At 39.7% G+C, this 15,854-nt stretch overlaps 1 protein-coding gene and 1 non-coding gene across 5 annotated transcripts in view; both read left to right on the forward strand.

Moving 5' to 3' along the window:
• Positions 1–15,854, forward strand: part of Dhx57 (DExH-box helicase 57) — a 68,255-nt gene that overhangs the window by 35,712 nt on the left and 16,689 nt on the right. For all 4 annotated transcript variants that reach the window (XM_058573687.1, XM_058573684.1, XM_046425584.2 and 1 more), the window contains 5 exons: positions 707–802; positions 888–971; positions 3,426–3,560; positions 4,396–4,470; positions 15,419–15,553. In XM_058573687.1, the coding sequence (XP_058429670.1) occupies positions 707–802; positions 888–971; positions 3,426–3,560; positions 4,396–4,470; positions 15,419–15,553 (525 nt within the window). The remainder of the gene's footprint in view (positions 1–706; positions 803–887; positions 972–3,425; positions 3,561–4,395; positions 4,471–15,418; positions 15,554–15,854) is intronic.
• Trnaa-ggc (transfer RNA alanine (anticodon GGC)) lies at positions 1,885–1,959 on the forward strand. The gene has a single exon. It is a non-coding gene; the product is annotated as a tRNA-Ala (tRNA).

Below are 15,854 nucleotides of genomic sequence, written 5' to 3' on the forward strand. Positions count from 1 at the left end.
CACAGCTACAGCCTTGGTTTAGCTTGCCATGAGGAACTACTGCAGCTTACGCTGGTGTCTTCAGAGCCCGATAAAGAAAGAATTCATAGGAGAGTGGAAAGCAGTGAAAATTTACTTCTCTGCTTATTTTACAAATTTGTAGAAAAAAAGGAAGTTCTGTGAACATTATTGAAAATATTACTTATGGGTAGAGAAGCAGGAGAGACTCACAATATAAAAGATGAAAAAAAATATATAAAAAAGAGCTTTCTCAGCATGTACAAGGCCCTGGGTTCAATCCCCTGTACCCAAAAAGAAAAGGAACAACAACAACAAAAAGATTGAATTGCTCTTTGATGACTCTTGCTACTTGGAACTAAAAGACCCAGAAGAGCTTATTTTGGGTGGGTGGACAGACTCACAGGAAAGAAAAGACCATTAGCTTGCCAGTTACTGCCATACTTGCTTTTAACCAGCTGACCCACAGAGTATGCTTTGTTCCACACAAAATGCTAGCCCCAGGCAGCTGGCTTCAGCTATAGGAAAGTGCCATTTGAAACCTCAGATGAGGACTGGGGTTGTAGCTCTGTGGTAGAGTGCTCACCTCGCATGGGCAAGGTCCTGGGTTCCATCCTCAGCACCACATAAAAACAAATAAATAATTAAAGATACAAAAAAAAAAACCCCTCAGATGAAACATGTCCTTCAAATCGTTTTCCTCACTTAGGTGTCTCCCTGGGATAAAAAAGAAGAAGCCAACCAGAAAAAACTGGAATTTGCATTTGCAAACAGTGACTATCTGGCCCTTCTGCAAGCATACAAGGTAAGTACTTAACCAAATAGCTTTGGTTACCAGAGTTGGCACTAAAAACGAAGTGAGTTCAGTTTGATTTTTCTCCACAATTTAGGGGTGGCAACTGAGTACAAAAGAAGGTGGGCGTGCAAGTTATAATTACTGCAGACAAAACTTCTTGTCAGGAAGAGTTCTGCAGGTGAGTTGTTTCTGTGACAGTTTGTTTTCATTCATCTTCCAAACACTATAGTTGCTCGCCAGAGGGCATTGCAACTTTATCTCCCTTGTCCTGTCTTGACATCAAAAATGTTATTTCTGGAATATGCTTAGCTTTCCCAGCTACATAAAATGGACTCCTAAACTATGACATCAGTCTTCTGTGCTTAAACTTTCAACTGACCTGTTTCTCCCTGGAGGTCACCTCTTCTGAATATAGAAGATAGAATAGAATATTGGCACAGTGGAAGTAACTGCTTAGTAGGAGTCAGTTTTCTTATAATTATACCAGGCACTCTTTACCCGGATCTGTAAATCCCAGAAACTGCATGTGAAATTGTGTGCTTGTACTTATGTGCATTATTCTGGGGGAGAGATCATAGTTTGCATCAGATGCTGAAAGGGGTGTGTGACCATCTCCAACCCCGTACTCTCTCCCCCAAATTGAAGAACTAATACTAATAGATTTTCTTTATTAGTTTTTCTTATGTCTATCAGAACCTACTGTGTCAATAATGAGTATTCAAGAGAGAGGTTTATTGTATTCTGTGTAATAACAGACAGGACTTCTGCCCACTGTTGTGACACTGTGTAGGCATCCTCCCAAAGTGGTACGAGAAGCCAAAATAATGATGGTGCATGTCTCTTTAAAGCATTTGTTTTACTGAAAATATTTGGGGGCTAGAGAAGGGGAAAGACTTTTATAGTAAATACTGATGTATCGTGGAATAGAACCAGTGTTCCTAGTACTTGCCACTACCTGACATCTGTTTATGTATTTCTGTCAGGTAAGTTCCATCAGACCATAGATCTTATCTTTTGTTCGGATTGTATCCCCAGTACCTAAAACAATGCTTAGCACATAGTTGGTATTTAGTAAAGATAGATTGGAGGGCTGGGGATGTGGCTCAGTGGTAAAGTGCTTGCCTGGCATGCATGAGGCCCTGGGTTCAAATCCCCCAGCACCCCAAAAAAAAAAAAAAAAAGATTCGTTGGATAAATGCATAAATGAGTGAATTTGGTTATTAAAGATGCAGTAAGAGTCAAGGCTATCCCAGTATTTGCCTTCATTCCCTTCTGCCTTTAAGTGTACTATGAAGAGAGATTTTTGAGACGACAAGGGCTTTATCTTTATTTTGAGTACTTCAAAACCAATGGTTTTCAATCCTGAATGCATATTAGATTCACCTGAGGAGACTGATTAAATGTTCAGTTTCTACGTAGGCCCATGAAATCTGGACATCTAGGACAATTAAACTTGGTCTACTATTGTCATTATTGTTGTTCAGTTCACTGTGTAACTCAACATGCACCAGGGTTGAGAACCACTGATCTAAAAGGGTATGTGTAGTGTGTATGCATATGTGTGGTAAAAATTATGGTATTTCTTTTAAATTACATTTCTTAACTAAATTATACTTTTTCTTCAGGCTATATGTATATTTTGCTGTAATCTGTAAGGTCAGTTTTTCCCTCTTCAGCTTAGATTAAAAACTTTTTTTAGAACTCAGGGCATGCTACCACTGAGCTACATTCCCAATACTTTTTATTTTTTATTTTGAGATGAGGTTTCACTAAGTTGCTCAGGCTGGTCTCAAACCTGTGATACTCCTGCCTTCAGCCTCCTGAGTAGCTGGGAGAAGAAGGATTTGGAAATGGCCACGGCACATGACTGATTGTAGAATTTTTATAAGATCTGAATGAAAACATGGTGGTAAAATGGAGACTAGTATATTTAATTCCTAGTCATATTTTGCCATGTTATCCATGTGTACTTGAGACACTACAAGAAAATGCTTAAATTGTCATTAAGAGACAGGGTTGGATTGCCTAGTTTTCACTTTTTTGGATTATCTCCTTCTGTAGTGTCAGATATGTAACTTATAAAAAAATATTTTTTTCAGCACTGGGGATTGAACCCAGGGTTCATACATGCTAAGTAAGTTATAAAAAGGAGTGTTCAAATCTAAAACATTTAATAATGTCCCATTCCTAAGAACTAATGTGAGCCAGCAAGATCACAGGTAGGAGAAAGAGAAAGTTCTGAAGAATTTCCTTAAGAGAATCATTAGCCACTCTAGGCACAGTTAAGGAACTGACATGAAGACATGAAAAGAAATGTAAGCAGAAGAAAACTAGATAGTAGACAGTGCCCCATGCAAAATAAACTACATTTTTTAATTGTCCTAAGAATTTTCAGAAAAAATAAGACCACCTCCACCTCCAGTGAACATGTTTAAAAATATAGAGTTAAATAAATGATCCATGGGTTTTCTGATATTTTTGAATGTCCATGTAGCTCTCAGCTCTGTCTGCTAGTTTGTATAAGTTTGCTACCCACCAAAGTTATACATTTGTGTGGTCTCATTGTTGTAAGTCTGGACACCCCCTTTGCTATGCTGATGCCCTTTCTTAAAGGTGTTTCCACTTCTTTCAGGAAATGGCCAGCCTCAAACGACAATTCACTGAACTATTATCGGATATAGGGTTTGTAAAGGAGGGACTCAGAGCAAGGGAAATTGAGAAAAGGGCCCAAGGAGGAGATGGTGTCCTAGATGCCACAGGAGAAGAGGTAAAGAATGTGTAGTTACTTCATATTTCTAATTAATTAGCTCATGAGTAAAATATGAACTCCAGAATACTTGGTGAACATTCTTCTTCACTTAAGTCCTATAAACAGGAGGTTAGTGGCATTCTTGATTTTCTTCTTTCCCCAAGTGTGGCAGCTAACACTGGTGAGAACAGGATGCTTTTTCTGTTCATTGTTGCTTTTTGGGGGTGGGGATGGGGGGGCTGGGTATTGAACCTTGTACATGAAAGGCAAGCATTCTACCAACTGAGCTATATCCCCAGCCGATACAGTAGTTCTTAATTCATGAAAGTACAGTAGGCTTCCAGTAATATTTCTCAAATCAGGGCAGACTTTTTCCAACCAAGGATGGTCCTATAATTATAGGAAGAGTATTTCTTCAAGATGAACTTGATGTTCTTCTATTCTAGAGATTCTAAACATCTCATGAACCAGATGGAATCTCTCCATCTGAAACAGTGGAATCTCTCCACTGATACTTAACACTGGCCTTTTTAAAATAATAATAATAACAACAACAAAAACAACAACAACAATAACCTCACATCACAATCAGGAACACTGGTTTTATAACTGCTTTGCAGTGATCTAGAGAGTCATTATGGGCTCCTTGAAGTGGCTGCTGTGTGACTGTGAGTCAGAAGGTTTACTTTTTTCTTAGACAAATTTTTTTTAGCAAAGAAATAGAAATTAGATGTTTTTTTGTTTGTTTGCTTAAGATAGAGATCACATGAAATATAATCATAAATTCCAGGTAGAAGTAGCCATATTACTTGGTAAAATTTCTTGTATGATTAATATTGTATTTTTCTTCTAGGCAAACTCAAATGCCGAGAACCCCAAGCTGATATCAGCAATGCTATGTGCTGCTCTTTATCCAAATGTAGTGCAGGTAAAACATTTTTCCTGGATCCTTCCATTTCTTATTTGATTTGTAACTAGGGGATAAACTTAAAATATGCTCATCAATCATCTTAAAGAGATACAAACACACAGCTCATATATATTTGATATACATTTCCAATTCTTTAATTCTCCCCGACTGTATAGATATATCATTCAGGGATACATTTATTATGTAAAATGAGGAGCCTTTTTTGTGTGGTGCTTGGAATAGAACCTAGGGTCTCCTGCATGCTAGGCAGACACTTTACCACTGAACTATATCCCCAGTCAGTCAGTCCTTTTTTTTTTTTTTTTTTTTTCTGAATCATGATCTCCCTAAGTTTTTCAGGCTGGCCTCAAACTTGGAATCCTCTTGTCTTGCTTCCCAAGTAGCTGAGATTACAGGGTATACCACTGTGCCCAGATAATAAAGTACCTTTTTAATTCTTCTGACATATTATTATATTCCAGAAATTAGAGTGAACATAAATAACATAAATGTCACTTCTCTAGCCAACCTATATGTAATTAACCTTCTCTGTTAGGTAGAAACTTGATTCTACTGTAGTTTTCTTTATGCTTTCTACTCTGGACTAAAATTAGAGAACAAATCACACAAATCTGTGCTTTGCCAGAGACCACTCATGGCCAGCCTTCTGGAAACCCTCCCTGGGTGTGCTTTTGGACTTTTACCTGAGTTTTGATTTTCTAGCTCTAACAAGGGACAATTTTAAAGTTAGAAAGAATGAAGTGAATGTGGCAGGGTACTGAATTAAGACCCTAGCTTTTTGTTAATGTTCAATTGAAATCTGCTGATTAATTTATGGCTTATTTTCTGCTTAGCATTTGCATGCTTTTTGAACTGTTGAAATGTGCTGTAAAAAATCATTTGGGGGCTGGGATTGTAGTTCAGTGGTAGAATACTTGCCTAGCATGTGTGAGGCACTGGGTTTGATTCTTAGCACCGCATATAAATAAACAAATAAAATAAAGATCCATCAACAACCAATAAAAAATTTTTCTTTTTCTTTTTTTTTTTTTTTTTTTTTTTTTTTTTTAATTTTTTATTGTGGGTTGTTCAAAACATTACAAATTTCTTGACATATCATATTCCACACTTTGATTCTAGTGGGTTATGAACTCCCACCTTCACCCCATACACAGATTGCAGATTCACATCAGTTACACATCCATTGATTTACAAATTGCCATACTAGTGTCTGTTGTGCTCCGCTGCCTTTCCCATCATCCACCCTCCCCCCTCCCCACCTCTCCCCTCCCCTCCCCTCCTCTCTCTCTACCCCCTCCACTGTATAACCCTGAGGGTCTCCTTCCATTACCGTGCAATTTACCTTCTCTCTCCCTTTCCCTCCCACCTCTCATCCCTGTTAAATGTTAATCTTCTTCTCCTGTTCTTCGTCCCTACTCTGTTCTTAGTTACTTTCCTTATATCAAAGAAGACATTTGGCATTTGTTTTTTAGGGATTGGCTAGCTTCACTTAGCATAATCTGCTCTAATGCCATCCATTTCCCTGTAAATTCTATGATTTTGTCATTTTTTAATGCAGAGTAATACTCCATTGTGTATAAATGCCACATTTTTTTTATCCATTCGTCTATTGAAGGGCATCTAGGTTGGTTCCACAGTCTTGCTATTGTGAACTGTGCTGCTATGAACATCGATGTAGCAGTGTCCCTGTAGCATGCTCTTTTTAGGTCTTTAGGGAATAGACCAAGAAGGGGAATAGCTGGGTCAAATGGTGGCTCCATTCCCAGCTTTCCAAGAAATCTCCATACTGCTTTCCAAATTGGCTGCACCAATCTGCAGTCCCACCAGCAATGTACAAGTGTACCCTTTTCCCCACATCCTCGCCAGCACTTGTTGTTGTTTGACTTCCTAATGGCTGCCAATCTTACTGGAGTGAGATGGTATCTTAGGGTGGTTTTGATTTGCATTTCTCTGACAGCTAGAGATGTTGAGCATTTTTTCATGTACTTGTTGATTGACTGTATGTCCTCCTCTGTGAAGTGTCTGTTCAGGTCCTTGGCCCATTTGTTGATTGGGTTGTTTGTTCTCTTATTGTCTAATTTTTTGAGTTCTTTGTATACTCTGGATATTAGGGCTCTATCTGAAGTGTGAGGAGTAAAGATTTGTTCCCAGGATGTAGGCTCCCTATTTACCTCTCTTATTGTTTCTTTTGCTGAGAAAAAACTTCTTAGTTTGAGTAAGTCCCATTTGTTGATTCTAGTTATTAACTTTTGTGCTATGGGTGTCCTATTGAGGAATTTGGAGCCCGACCCCACCGACTGTAGATCGTAGCCAACTTTTTCTTCTATCAGACGGCGCGTCTCTGATTTGATATCAAGTTCCTTGATCCATTTTGAATTCACTTTTGTGCATGGCGAGAGAAAGGGATTCAGTTTCATTTTGTTGCATATGGATTTCCAGTTTTCCCAGCACCATTTGTTGAAGATGCTATCCTTCCTCCATTGCATGCTTTTAGCCCCTTTATCAAATATAAGATAGTTGTAGTTTTGTGGATTGGTTTCTGTGTCCTCTATTCTGTACCATTGGTCCACACGCCTGTTTTGGTACCAGTACCATGCTGTTTTTGTTACTATTGCTCTGTAGTATAGTTTGAAGTCTGGTATCGCTATACCGCCTGATTCACACTTCTTGCTTAGCATTGTTTTTGCTATTCTGGGTCTTTTATTTTTCCATATGAATTTCATGATTGCTTTCTCTATTTCTACAAGAAATGCCATTGGGATTTTGATTGGCATTGCATTAAACCTATAGAGAACTTTTGGTAATATCGCCATTTTGATGATGTTAGTTCTGCCTATCCATGAACAGGGTATATTTTTCCATCTTCTAAGATCTTCTTCTATTTCTCTCTTTAGGGTTCTGTAGTTTTCATTGTATAAGTCTTTCACCTCTTTTGTTAGGTTGATTCCCAAGTATTTTATTTTTTTTGAAGATATTTTGAATGGAGTGGTTGTCCTCATTTCCATTTCAGAGGATTTGTCGCTGATATACAGGAATGCCTTTGATTTATGCGTGTTGATTTTAAATCCTGCCACTTTGCTGAATTCATTTATTAGCTCTAATAGTTTCTTTGTAGAGCCTTTTGGGTCTGCTAGATATAGAATCATATCATCTGCAAATAGTGATAATTTAATTTCTTCTTTTCCTATTTTTATGCCTTTAATTTCTTTCGTCTGTCTAATTGCTCTGGCCAGTGTTTCGAGAACTATGTTGAAGAGAAGTGGAGAGAGAGGGCATCCCTGTCTTGTTCCAGATTTTAGAGGGAATGCCTTCAGTTTTTCTCCATTCAGAATAATGCTAGCCTGAGGCTTAGCATAGATTGCTTTTACAATATTGAGGTATGTTCCTGTTATCCCTAGTTTTTCTAGAGTTTTGAACATAAAGGGATGCTGTACTTTGTCAAATGCTTTTTCCGCATCTATCGAGATGATCATATGGTTCTTATTTTTAAGTCTATTGATGTGGTGAATAACATTTATTGATTTCCGTATATTGAACCAGCCTTGCATCCCAGGGATGAATCCTACTTGATCATGGTGTACAATTTTTTTTATATGTTTTTGTATCCGATTCGCCAGAATTTTATTGAGGATTTTTGCATCTAGGTTCATTAGAGATATTGGTCTGTAGTTTTCTTTCTTTGAAGTGTCTTTGTCTGGTTTAGGTATCAGGGTGATGTTGGCCTCATAGAATGAATTTGGAAGTTCTCCCTCCTTTTCTATTTCCTGAAGTAGCTTGAAAAGTATTGGTATTAGTTCTTCTTTAAAGGTTTTGTAAAATTCTGCTGTATACCCATCGGGACCTGGGCTTTTCTTAGTTGGTAGTCTTTTGATGGTTTCTTCTATCTCCTCAATTGATATTGGTCTGTTTAGGTTTTCTATATCCTCCTGACTCAATCTGGGCAGATCATATGACTTAAGAAATTTATCTATGCCTTCACTATCTTCTAATTTATTGGAGTATAAGGATTCAAAATAGTTTTTGATTATCTTCTGTATTTCTGAAGTGTCTGTTGTGATATTGCCTTTTTCATCCCGTATGCTAGTAATTTGAGTTCTCTCTCTTCTTCTCTTCACTAGCATCGCTAAGGGTCTGTCGATTTTGTTTATTTTTTCAAAGAACCAACTTTTAGTTTTGTCAATTTTTTCAATTGTTTCTTTTGTTTCGATTTCATTAATTTCAGCTCTGATTTTAATTATTTCTTGCCTTCTACTTCTTTTGCTGTTGTTTTGCTCTTCTTTTTCTAGGATTTTGAGATGAAGTATGAGATCATTTATTTGTTGGTTTTTTCTTTTTTTAAGGAATGAACTCCAAGCAATGAATTTTCCTCTTAGAACTGCTTTCAATGTGTCCCATAGATTCCGATATGTTGTGTCTGTGTTTTCATTTATCTCTAAGAATTTTTTAATTTCCTCCTTGATGTCTTCTATAACCCATTGATCATTCAGTAACCTATTGTTCATTCTCCAATTGATGTATGCTTTTTCCTTCCTTCTTTTATCGTTGATTTTCAGTTTCATTCCATTATGATCAGATAAGATGCATGGTAATATCTCTACTCCTTTATATTGTCTAAGAGTTGCCCTGTGACATAATATATGATCTATTTTTGAGAAGGATCCATGTGCTGCTGAGAAAAAAGTGTAACTGCTTGATGTTGGGTGGTATACTCTATATATGTCAATTAGGTCTAGGTTATTAATAGTGTTATTGAGTTCTATAGTTTCCTTATTCAACTTTTGTTTGGAAGATCTGTCCAGTGGCGAGAGAGGTGTGTTGAAGTCTCCCATGATTATGGTGTGGTGGTCTATTAGACTCTTGAACTTGAGAAGAGTTTGTTTGACGAACATAGCTGCACCATTGTTTGGGGCATAAATATTTATGATTGTTATGTCTTGTTGGTGTATGGTTCCCTTAAGCAGTATGTAGTGTCCCTCTTTATCTCTTTTGATTAACTTTGGCTTGAAATCTATTTTATTTGATATGAGTATGGACACGCCTGCTTGTTTCCGAAGTCCATATGAGTGATATGATTTTTCCCAACCTTTCACCTTCAGCCTATGTATGTCTTTTCCTATCAAATGCGTCTCCTGTAGGCAGCATATTGTTGGGTCTTGTTTTGTGATCCATTCTACTAGCCTGTGTCTCTTAATTGGTGAGTTTAAGCCATTAACATTTAGGGTTATTATTGAGATATGGGTTGTTCTTCCAGCCATATTTGTTTATTTCTGTTACTAAACATTGTTTGTTTTCCTCTTTGATTGTTCCCCCCCCCCTTTACTGTCCTACCTCCCACTGTTGGTTTTCATTGTTATTTTCCACTTCCTCTTCCTGTAATACTTTGGCTAGGATGTTTTGAAGAGATGGTTTTCTAGCTGCGAATTCTTTAAACTTTTGTTTATCGTGGAAGGTTTTAATTTCATTCTCCATCCTGAAGCTTAATTTCGCTGGATACACAATTCTTGGTTGGAACCCATTATCTTTCAGTGTTTGAAATATGTTATTCCAGGATCTTCTAGCTTTCAGAGTCTGTGTTGAAAGATCAGCTGTTATCCTGATTGGCTTGCCCCTAAATGTAATCTGCTTCCTTTCTCTTGTAGCTTTTAAAATTCTCTCCTTATTCTGTATGTTGGGCATCTTCATTATAATGTGTCTAGGTGTGGATCTCTTATGATTTTGCACATTCGGCGTCCTGTAGGCTTCTAGGATTTGGGATTCTGTCTCATTCTTCAAGTCTGGGAAGTTTTCTTGTATTATTTCATTGAATAGACTGCTCATTCCTTTGGTTTGGAGCTCTGTACCTTCCTGTATCCCAATGACTCTTAAGTTTGGTCTCTTAATGTTATCCCATATTTCTTGGATGTTCTGCTCATGGTTTCTTAACAGTCTTGCTGAGCTGTCTATGTTCTTTTCCAGTTGAAATACTTTGTCTTCATTGTCTGATGTTCTATCTTCTAAGTGTTCAACTCTGTTGGTAGTATTCTCCATTGAGTTTTTAAGTTGATTTATTGCTTCCTGCATTTCTAGGATTTCTGATTGCTTGTTTTTTATAACCTCTATCTCCCTGTATAGTTGATCCTTTGCTTCCTGGATTTGTTTGCGTAATTCGTTGTCGAAGTGATCTTTCATTGTCTGATTTTGCTGTTTAATGTCTTCCTTGATACTCCAGATCATCTGAAGCATGTATATCCTGAATTCTTTATCTGACATTCCATCTGCTGCAGCTGTTACCTCTTCTAAAGTTGCGTTGACCTGCATTGCTTGTGGTCCTTTCTTTCCTTGTCTTTTCATACTGCTTGCGTATCTTTCCTGCAGGTGCGGGCGGCGGCTCTGCTCTCTCCTTATTCCAATTGGGGTGTCATGGCTACCACGCCGGCAGGTCACTGGGCCTGTTCTGGGAGCTGGTGGCGGCTCTGTTCTGCCCCTACTCCAATTGGGGTGACGTGTCTGTCGTACCAGCAGGCCACTGGGCCTGTCCTGCTGGTCGGTCGCAGATCTGCCCACCTTTCGGGCACGGGTGGAGGCTCTGCTTTGCCCCTACTCCAATTGGGGTGTCGTGACTACCCCGCCTGCAGGATGCTGGGTCTGTTCCTGGCAAGGGAGGCGACTCTGCTCTGTCACTACTCCAATTAGGGTGGTGTTTGTACCCCGCCGGCAGGCTCCTGGGCCTGATCCGCCGGTCTGTTGTAGGTCTGCCTACCTTGAAGGCGCGGGCGGCGGATCTGCCCTGCCCCTCCTACCACGCCTGCGGACCCCTGGGCCTGATCTGCAGGTTGATCACTGGTCTGCTCACCCTGCGGGCACGGGTGGCGGTTCCGCTCCACCCCCACTCCAATTGGGGTCACGTGACCACCACACCGGCAGGGCCTGATCCGGGCGTGGGATAAGGATCTGCTCTGCCCCTACTCGAGTTGGGGTGACGTGTGTACCACACTGGCAGGCCACTGGGCCTGACCCGCCAGGCTGTCACAGGTCTGTTTACCTTGCAAGCGCGAAGGGCGGCTCTGCCCTGCCCCTCCTACCACGCCCATGTACTACTGGGTCGTGGGTCTGCCCACCTGGCGGGTGTGGGTGGCGGCTCCGCTCCGCCCCCTCTCCAATTGGGGTCACACGGTCACCACGCTGGCGAGCCGCTGGGCCTGCTCCGGGGGCTGGCGGCGGCCCGGCCCCTTCCCTCTGGCTCGAGGACAAATTGAGGAGACTCGGGTGACTGAGCCTCACCCCCCTTACCAGGAGACCAACTGCTTATGTCACCGCTGGTATTGATGAAGATCTCTCCTCCACCGCTTTCTGCTGACATCAGATCTCTGCCATGTTGGTATCCTATGCGAATGGCAGCATTTCGTTCCCCTTGCCAGGCAACCCAACCAATGGGTGAGTCCTGACCTGCCCTCAGCAGGACCCGGACCGAGACACAGTTTCCGCGGGCTCCTAGCCCCGGTCCAGGGAAGTTCCGGGAGCCGGAACTCGGCCGCTCTGTGCTCGGTGTAAGCTCCTATAAGTGTAGGCTCCAAGAAGCAGCCCCCGCGGGCTCAGTTCCGGGAGCCGGAATTCGGCCGCTTAGTGCTTGGTGTATGCTCTGATAGTAGCAGGGTCCAAGAAGCAGCCTCCGCGGGCTCCGCAGCCCTGAGCCAGGGCGGTTCCGGGACGGTTCCGGGAGCCGGAACTCGGCCGCTCTGTGCTCGGTGTACAAAAATTTTTCTTAAAAATCATTTGGGGGGCTGGGGATGTGGCTCAAGCGGTAGCGCGCTCGCCTGCCATGCGTGCGGCCCGGGTTCGATCCTCAGCACCACATACAAAGATGTTATGTCCGCCAATAACTAAAAAATAAATATTAAAAATTCTCTCTCTCTCCTCTCTCTTAAAAAAAAAAAAAAGTCAGGAGCTGTGACACAAGAGGACACTGTTTCCTAAAAAAAAAAAAAAAAAAAAAAAAAAAAATCATTTGGATATGCACAAGGTCTTAGCTTAGGTCCCAGCACTGCCCCCCACTCCTCTCAGCCCGCCCCCAGCCAAAAAAAGAAAATCATTTGGATATATGTCTGCTGCTTTTGATATTATACTATGGCTATGTAAGGTGCTACCCTTGGAGTAAACTGGGTTAGCACAAAGAATACTCTGCACTTTTATTTATTTAATTGTTTGTTTGTTTGTTTATTTATATATATGTGGTGCTGAAGATCAAACCAGGGCCTCGCACATGCTAGGTGAGCGCTCTATTACTAAGCCAGAACCCCAGCCAAATACTCTGTACTTAGGCAACTTTCGATGAATCTAAAGTTATTTCAAAATGTAAATAGTTTTTTAAAAGAAAGTGAGAAAAACTCATATGGAGACTTAGAAGTATAGAAGCAAAATCCCTGGCCAGGCATGGTAGCGCACACCTATAATCCCAGCAGCTAAGGAGGTTGAGGCAGGAAGATCACAAGTTCAAAGCCAGCTTCAGCAACTTAGCAAGACCCTGTCTCAAAATAAAAAATAAAAAGGGCTGGGGAATGTAGCTCTGTGGTTAAGTGCCCCTGGATTCAATCCCTGGTGCCAAGAAAAAAGAAAAAAAACCTGAATATGCTATAAGAAATTTTAGGTGATGATCATCAATAAGACTGGAAAAAAGACCTAATACAATCTAATCGGAAAGTAGGCAAAGGACAGGAAAGAACATACAATGCATACACAAAAATAATATTCAGCCTATCTCTGTGGCGCATGCCTGTAATCCTGGTGATTTGAGAGGCTGAGACAAGAGGATCATGAGTTCAGAACCAGCCTCAGCAACGTCAAGGCACTAAGCAACTCAGTGTCTCTAAATAAAATACAAAATAGGGCTGGGGATATGGCTTAGTGGTCAAGTGCCCCTGAGTTCAATCTCTGGTACCCCTCCCCCCCAATAAAAACAACATTCAACGTTAGCATGGAGAAATCCAAGTTAGAAGTGGCACATGGTGGTACACATCTGTAATCCCAGTTACTCAGGAAGCTGAAACAGGAGGATCACAAATTCGTGGCTAGCCTGGGCAAGTGGGGATGTAACTCATGCATAAGGTCCTGGGTTCTAGCCCCAGTACTGCAAAAAAATTAAAATGCAGATTAAAACAACAAAGAAGCCAGGTGTGATTGTGTCTACCTATAGCTCCACCTACTTGAGAGTGAGACAGGAGAATGGCAAGTTCAAGGCCAGCCCGGGCAACTTATTGAGACCCTATCTCAAAATAAAAATTAGAAAGGACTGGGGATATATATAGTTCAATGGTCAAGATCCCAGATTCAATCCTTGTACCACAAAAATAAATTAAAAAAAAAAAAAACAAAGAGATACCTTTTTTGCACTTTTCAAATTAGCAAAATTTATAAAAAAAAAACAAACTTAAACACTGTGCTGTCATAAGTCCCTCAACAACCTCTTTCTCTCTGAGTGGGAATAAAATTTTATATACCCTTCTTAGATAGAAGTTTCATTTCTGGAGCTTACTATTAGAAAATAGTTGCAGATATGCACAAAAATAAAACTAAAGAATGTTCATTCAGCATACAATCTAAATTTCCAATTAAAGGAAATGTATTAGTGATACTATAATTTCTTTTTTTAAAATATTTTATTTTTTAGGTGTAGATAGACACAACACAATGCCTTTATTTTTATGTGGTATAATCCTTGAGGATTACATCTTAGGAAAATATTTAACAACGTGGAAAAATGGTTTCCATCTATTAAGTAGGAAAAGATCCTATTTTAGTTTCAATACATGTGTATCTTTTTATTGATATTATTTTGTGCCTATGGTTTTCTATATATAAACATAAATCTAGCAGAGAAAAATAAAATATTTATCAGTAATGCTAGTTATTTCTTAATCATGTAGTTAGATATTTTTCTTATGTATTTTTACAGTAAACATTATTTTGTAAAAAAATTAATTTTATGTGTGTATATAAAATCAGATTTTCAATATTTTATTTTATGTATTTTTTAATATTTTTATTTTATTTTTATGTGGTGCTGAAGACCAAATCCAGGGCCTTGCACATGCTAGGCAAGTGCTCTACCGCTGAGTCACAACCCCAGCCCCCAGATTTTCAATATTTATTATTATTTTTTTTTTTTAAGAGAGAGAGAATTTTAATATTTATTTATTTTTTTTTTTTAGTTTTTCGGTGGACACAACATCTTTGTTTGTATGTGGTGCTGAGGATCGAACCCGGGCCGCACGCATGCCAGGCGAGCATGCTACCGCTTGAGCCACATCCCCAGCCCTTTCAATATTTTAAATGAAATAATCTATAGAATTCTTTTGTTCTGAAAGAAATTTATTTAGAAATGTTATATTGGGATTGAGACAATACTCCATTTTCTGCTCCAGTGTCACCAGCTGGATCTCTGTGCCTGGTAGCCAATACAGACCCAAGGTGCCAGGCACAGTGTCATGGTCCTGTAGCCTCAGCTACTAAGGAGGCTGGGGCAGGAATATATCATGAGCCCATGAGTTCAAGGCCAGCCTGGGCAACACAATGACACTGCCTCAAAGAAACGAAAAAGAATCTTCTTTTGGGACTGAAGATGTAGCTTGGTGGTAAAACACTTATCTAGCATTGAGGCCCTGGGTCCCATCCCCAGCACCTAAAATAAAAAGCTGCAGACCCTAAAATATCAACATAATTTATCCCCATGTGGCTGTTCTGTGATAGAAATCCTCAAAGCTACTGTACATACCACGAAGTGGTAGCTATCAATCAATCAATCAATAAATAAGCAAACAAACAAACAAGCAAGCTAAACTGTTTTCAAAAGGAAACAAAGAAATGAAAGAATGGCAAAGCTATTCAAACAAGACTGGTTTATGCGGAGGGACGTGCCCTACAATAAAAGTATGTATATTACAATCTCTTTTGACAAATATTTGTTGTTCAGGTGAAGACCCCGGAAGGAAAATTTCAGAAGACCAGTAGTGGTGCTGTCAGAATGCAACCAAAATCAGCTGAGTTGAAGTTTGTGACAAAGAATGATGGATATGTACACATTCACCCTTCCTCTGTGAACTATCAGGTCAGAATGGTGGTGCATACTTATATTTATTTATGGCAGGTCCTAAGTGAGAAACAGTCCCTTAAATCAGGCACACCTTGTTTAATCACTGATAGTGTCCCCAGCCATACCACTGACTTAAAGAAGGTTGAATAATTATAAACAGACTAGCAATGGGACTATTTCTGGAAAACCTTTTTCTGTTTCAAGAAAATTTTACTGGCTACAAACGAAACAAAACAAAACCCCTCAAGTCTGCTTTCAAATATAAAATTGTTTCTCTGAATTGGTGATTTAAGAAGTCATGAGTGGGCTCGGGTTG

This window comes from Marmota monax, unplaced genomic scaffold, assembly GCF_021218885.2.
Source record: "Marmota monax isolate L192 unplaced genomic scaffold, Marmota_monax_Labrador192_F-V1.1 WCK01_AAM20220418_F8-fsc00015, whole genome shotgun sequence".
NCBI classification, from domain to species: Eukaryota; Metazoa; Chordata; class Mammalia; order Rodentia; family Sciuridae; genus Marmota; species Marmota monax.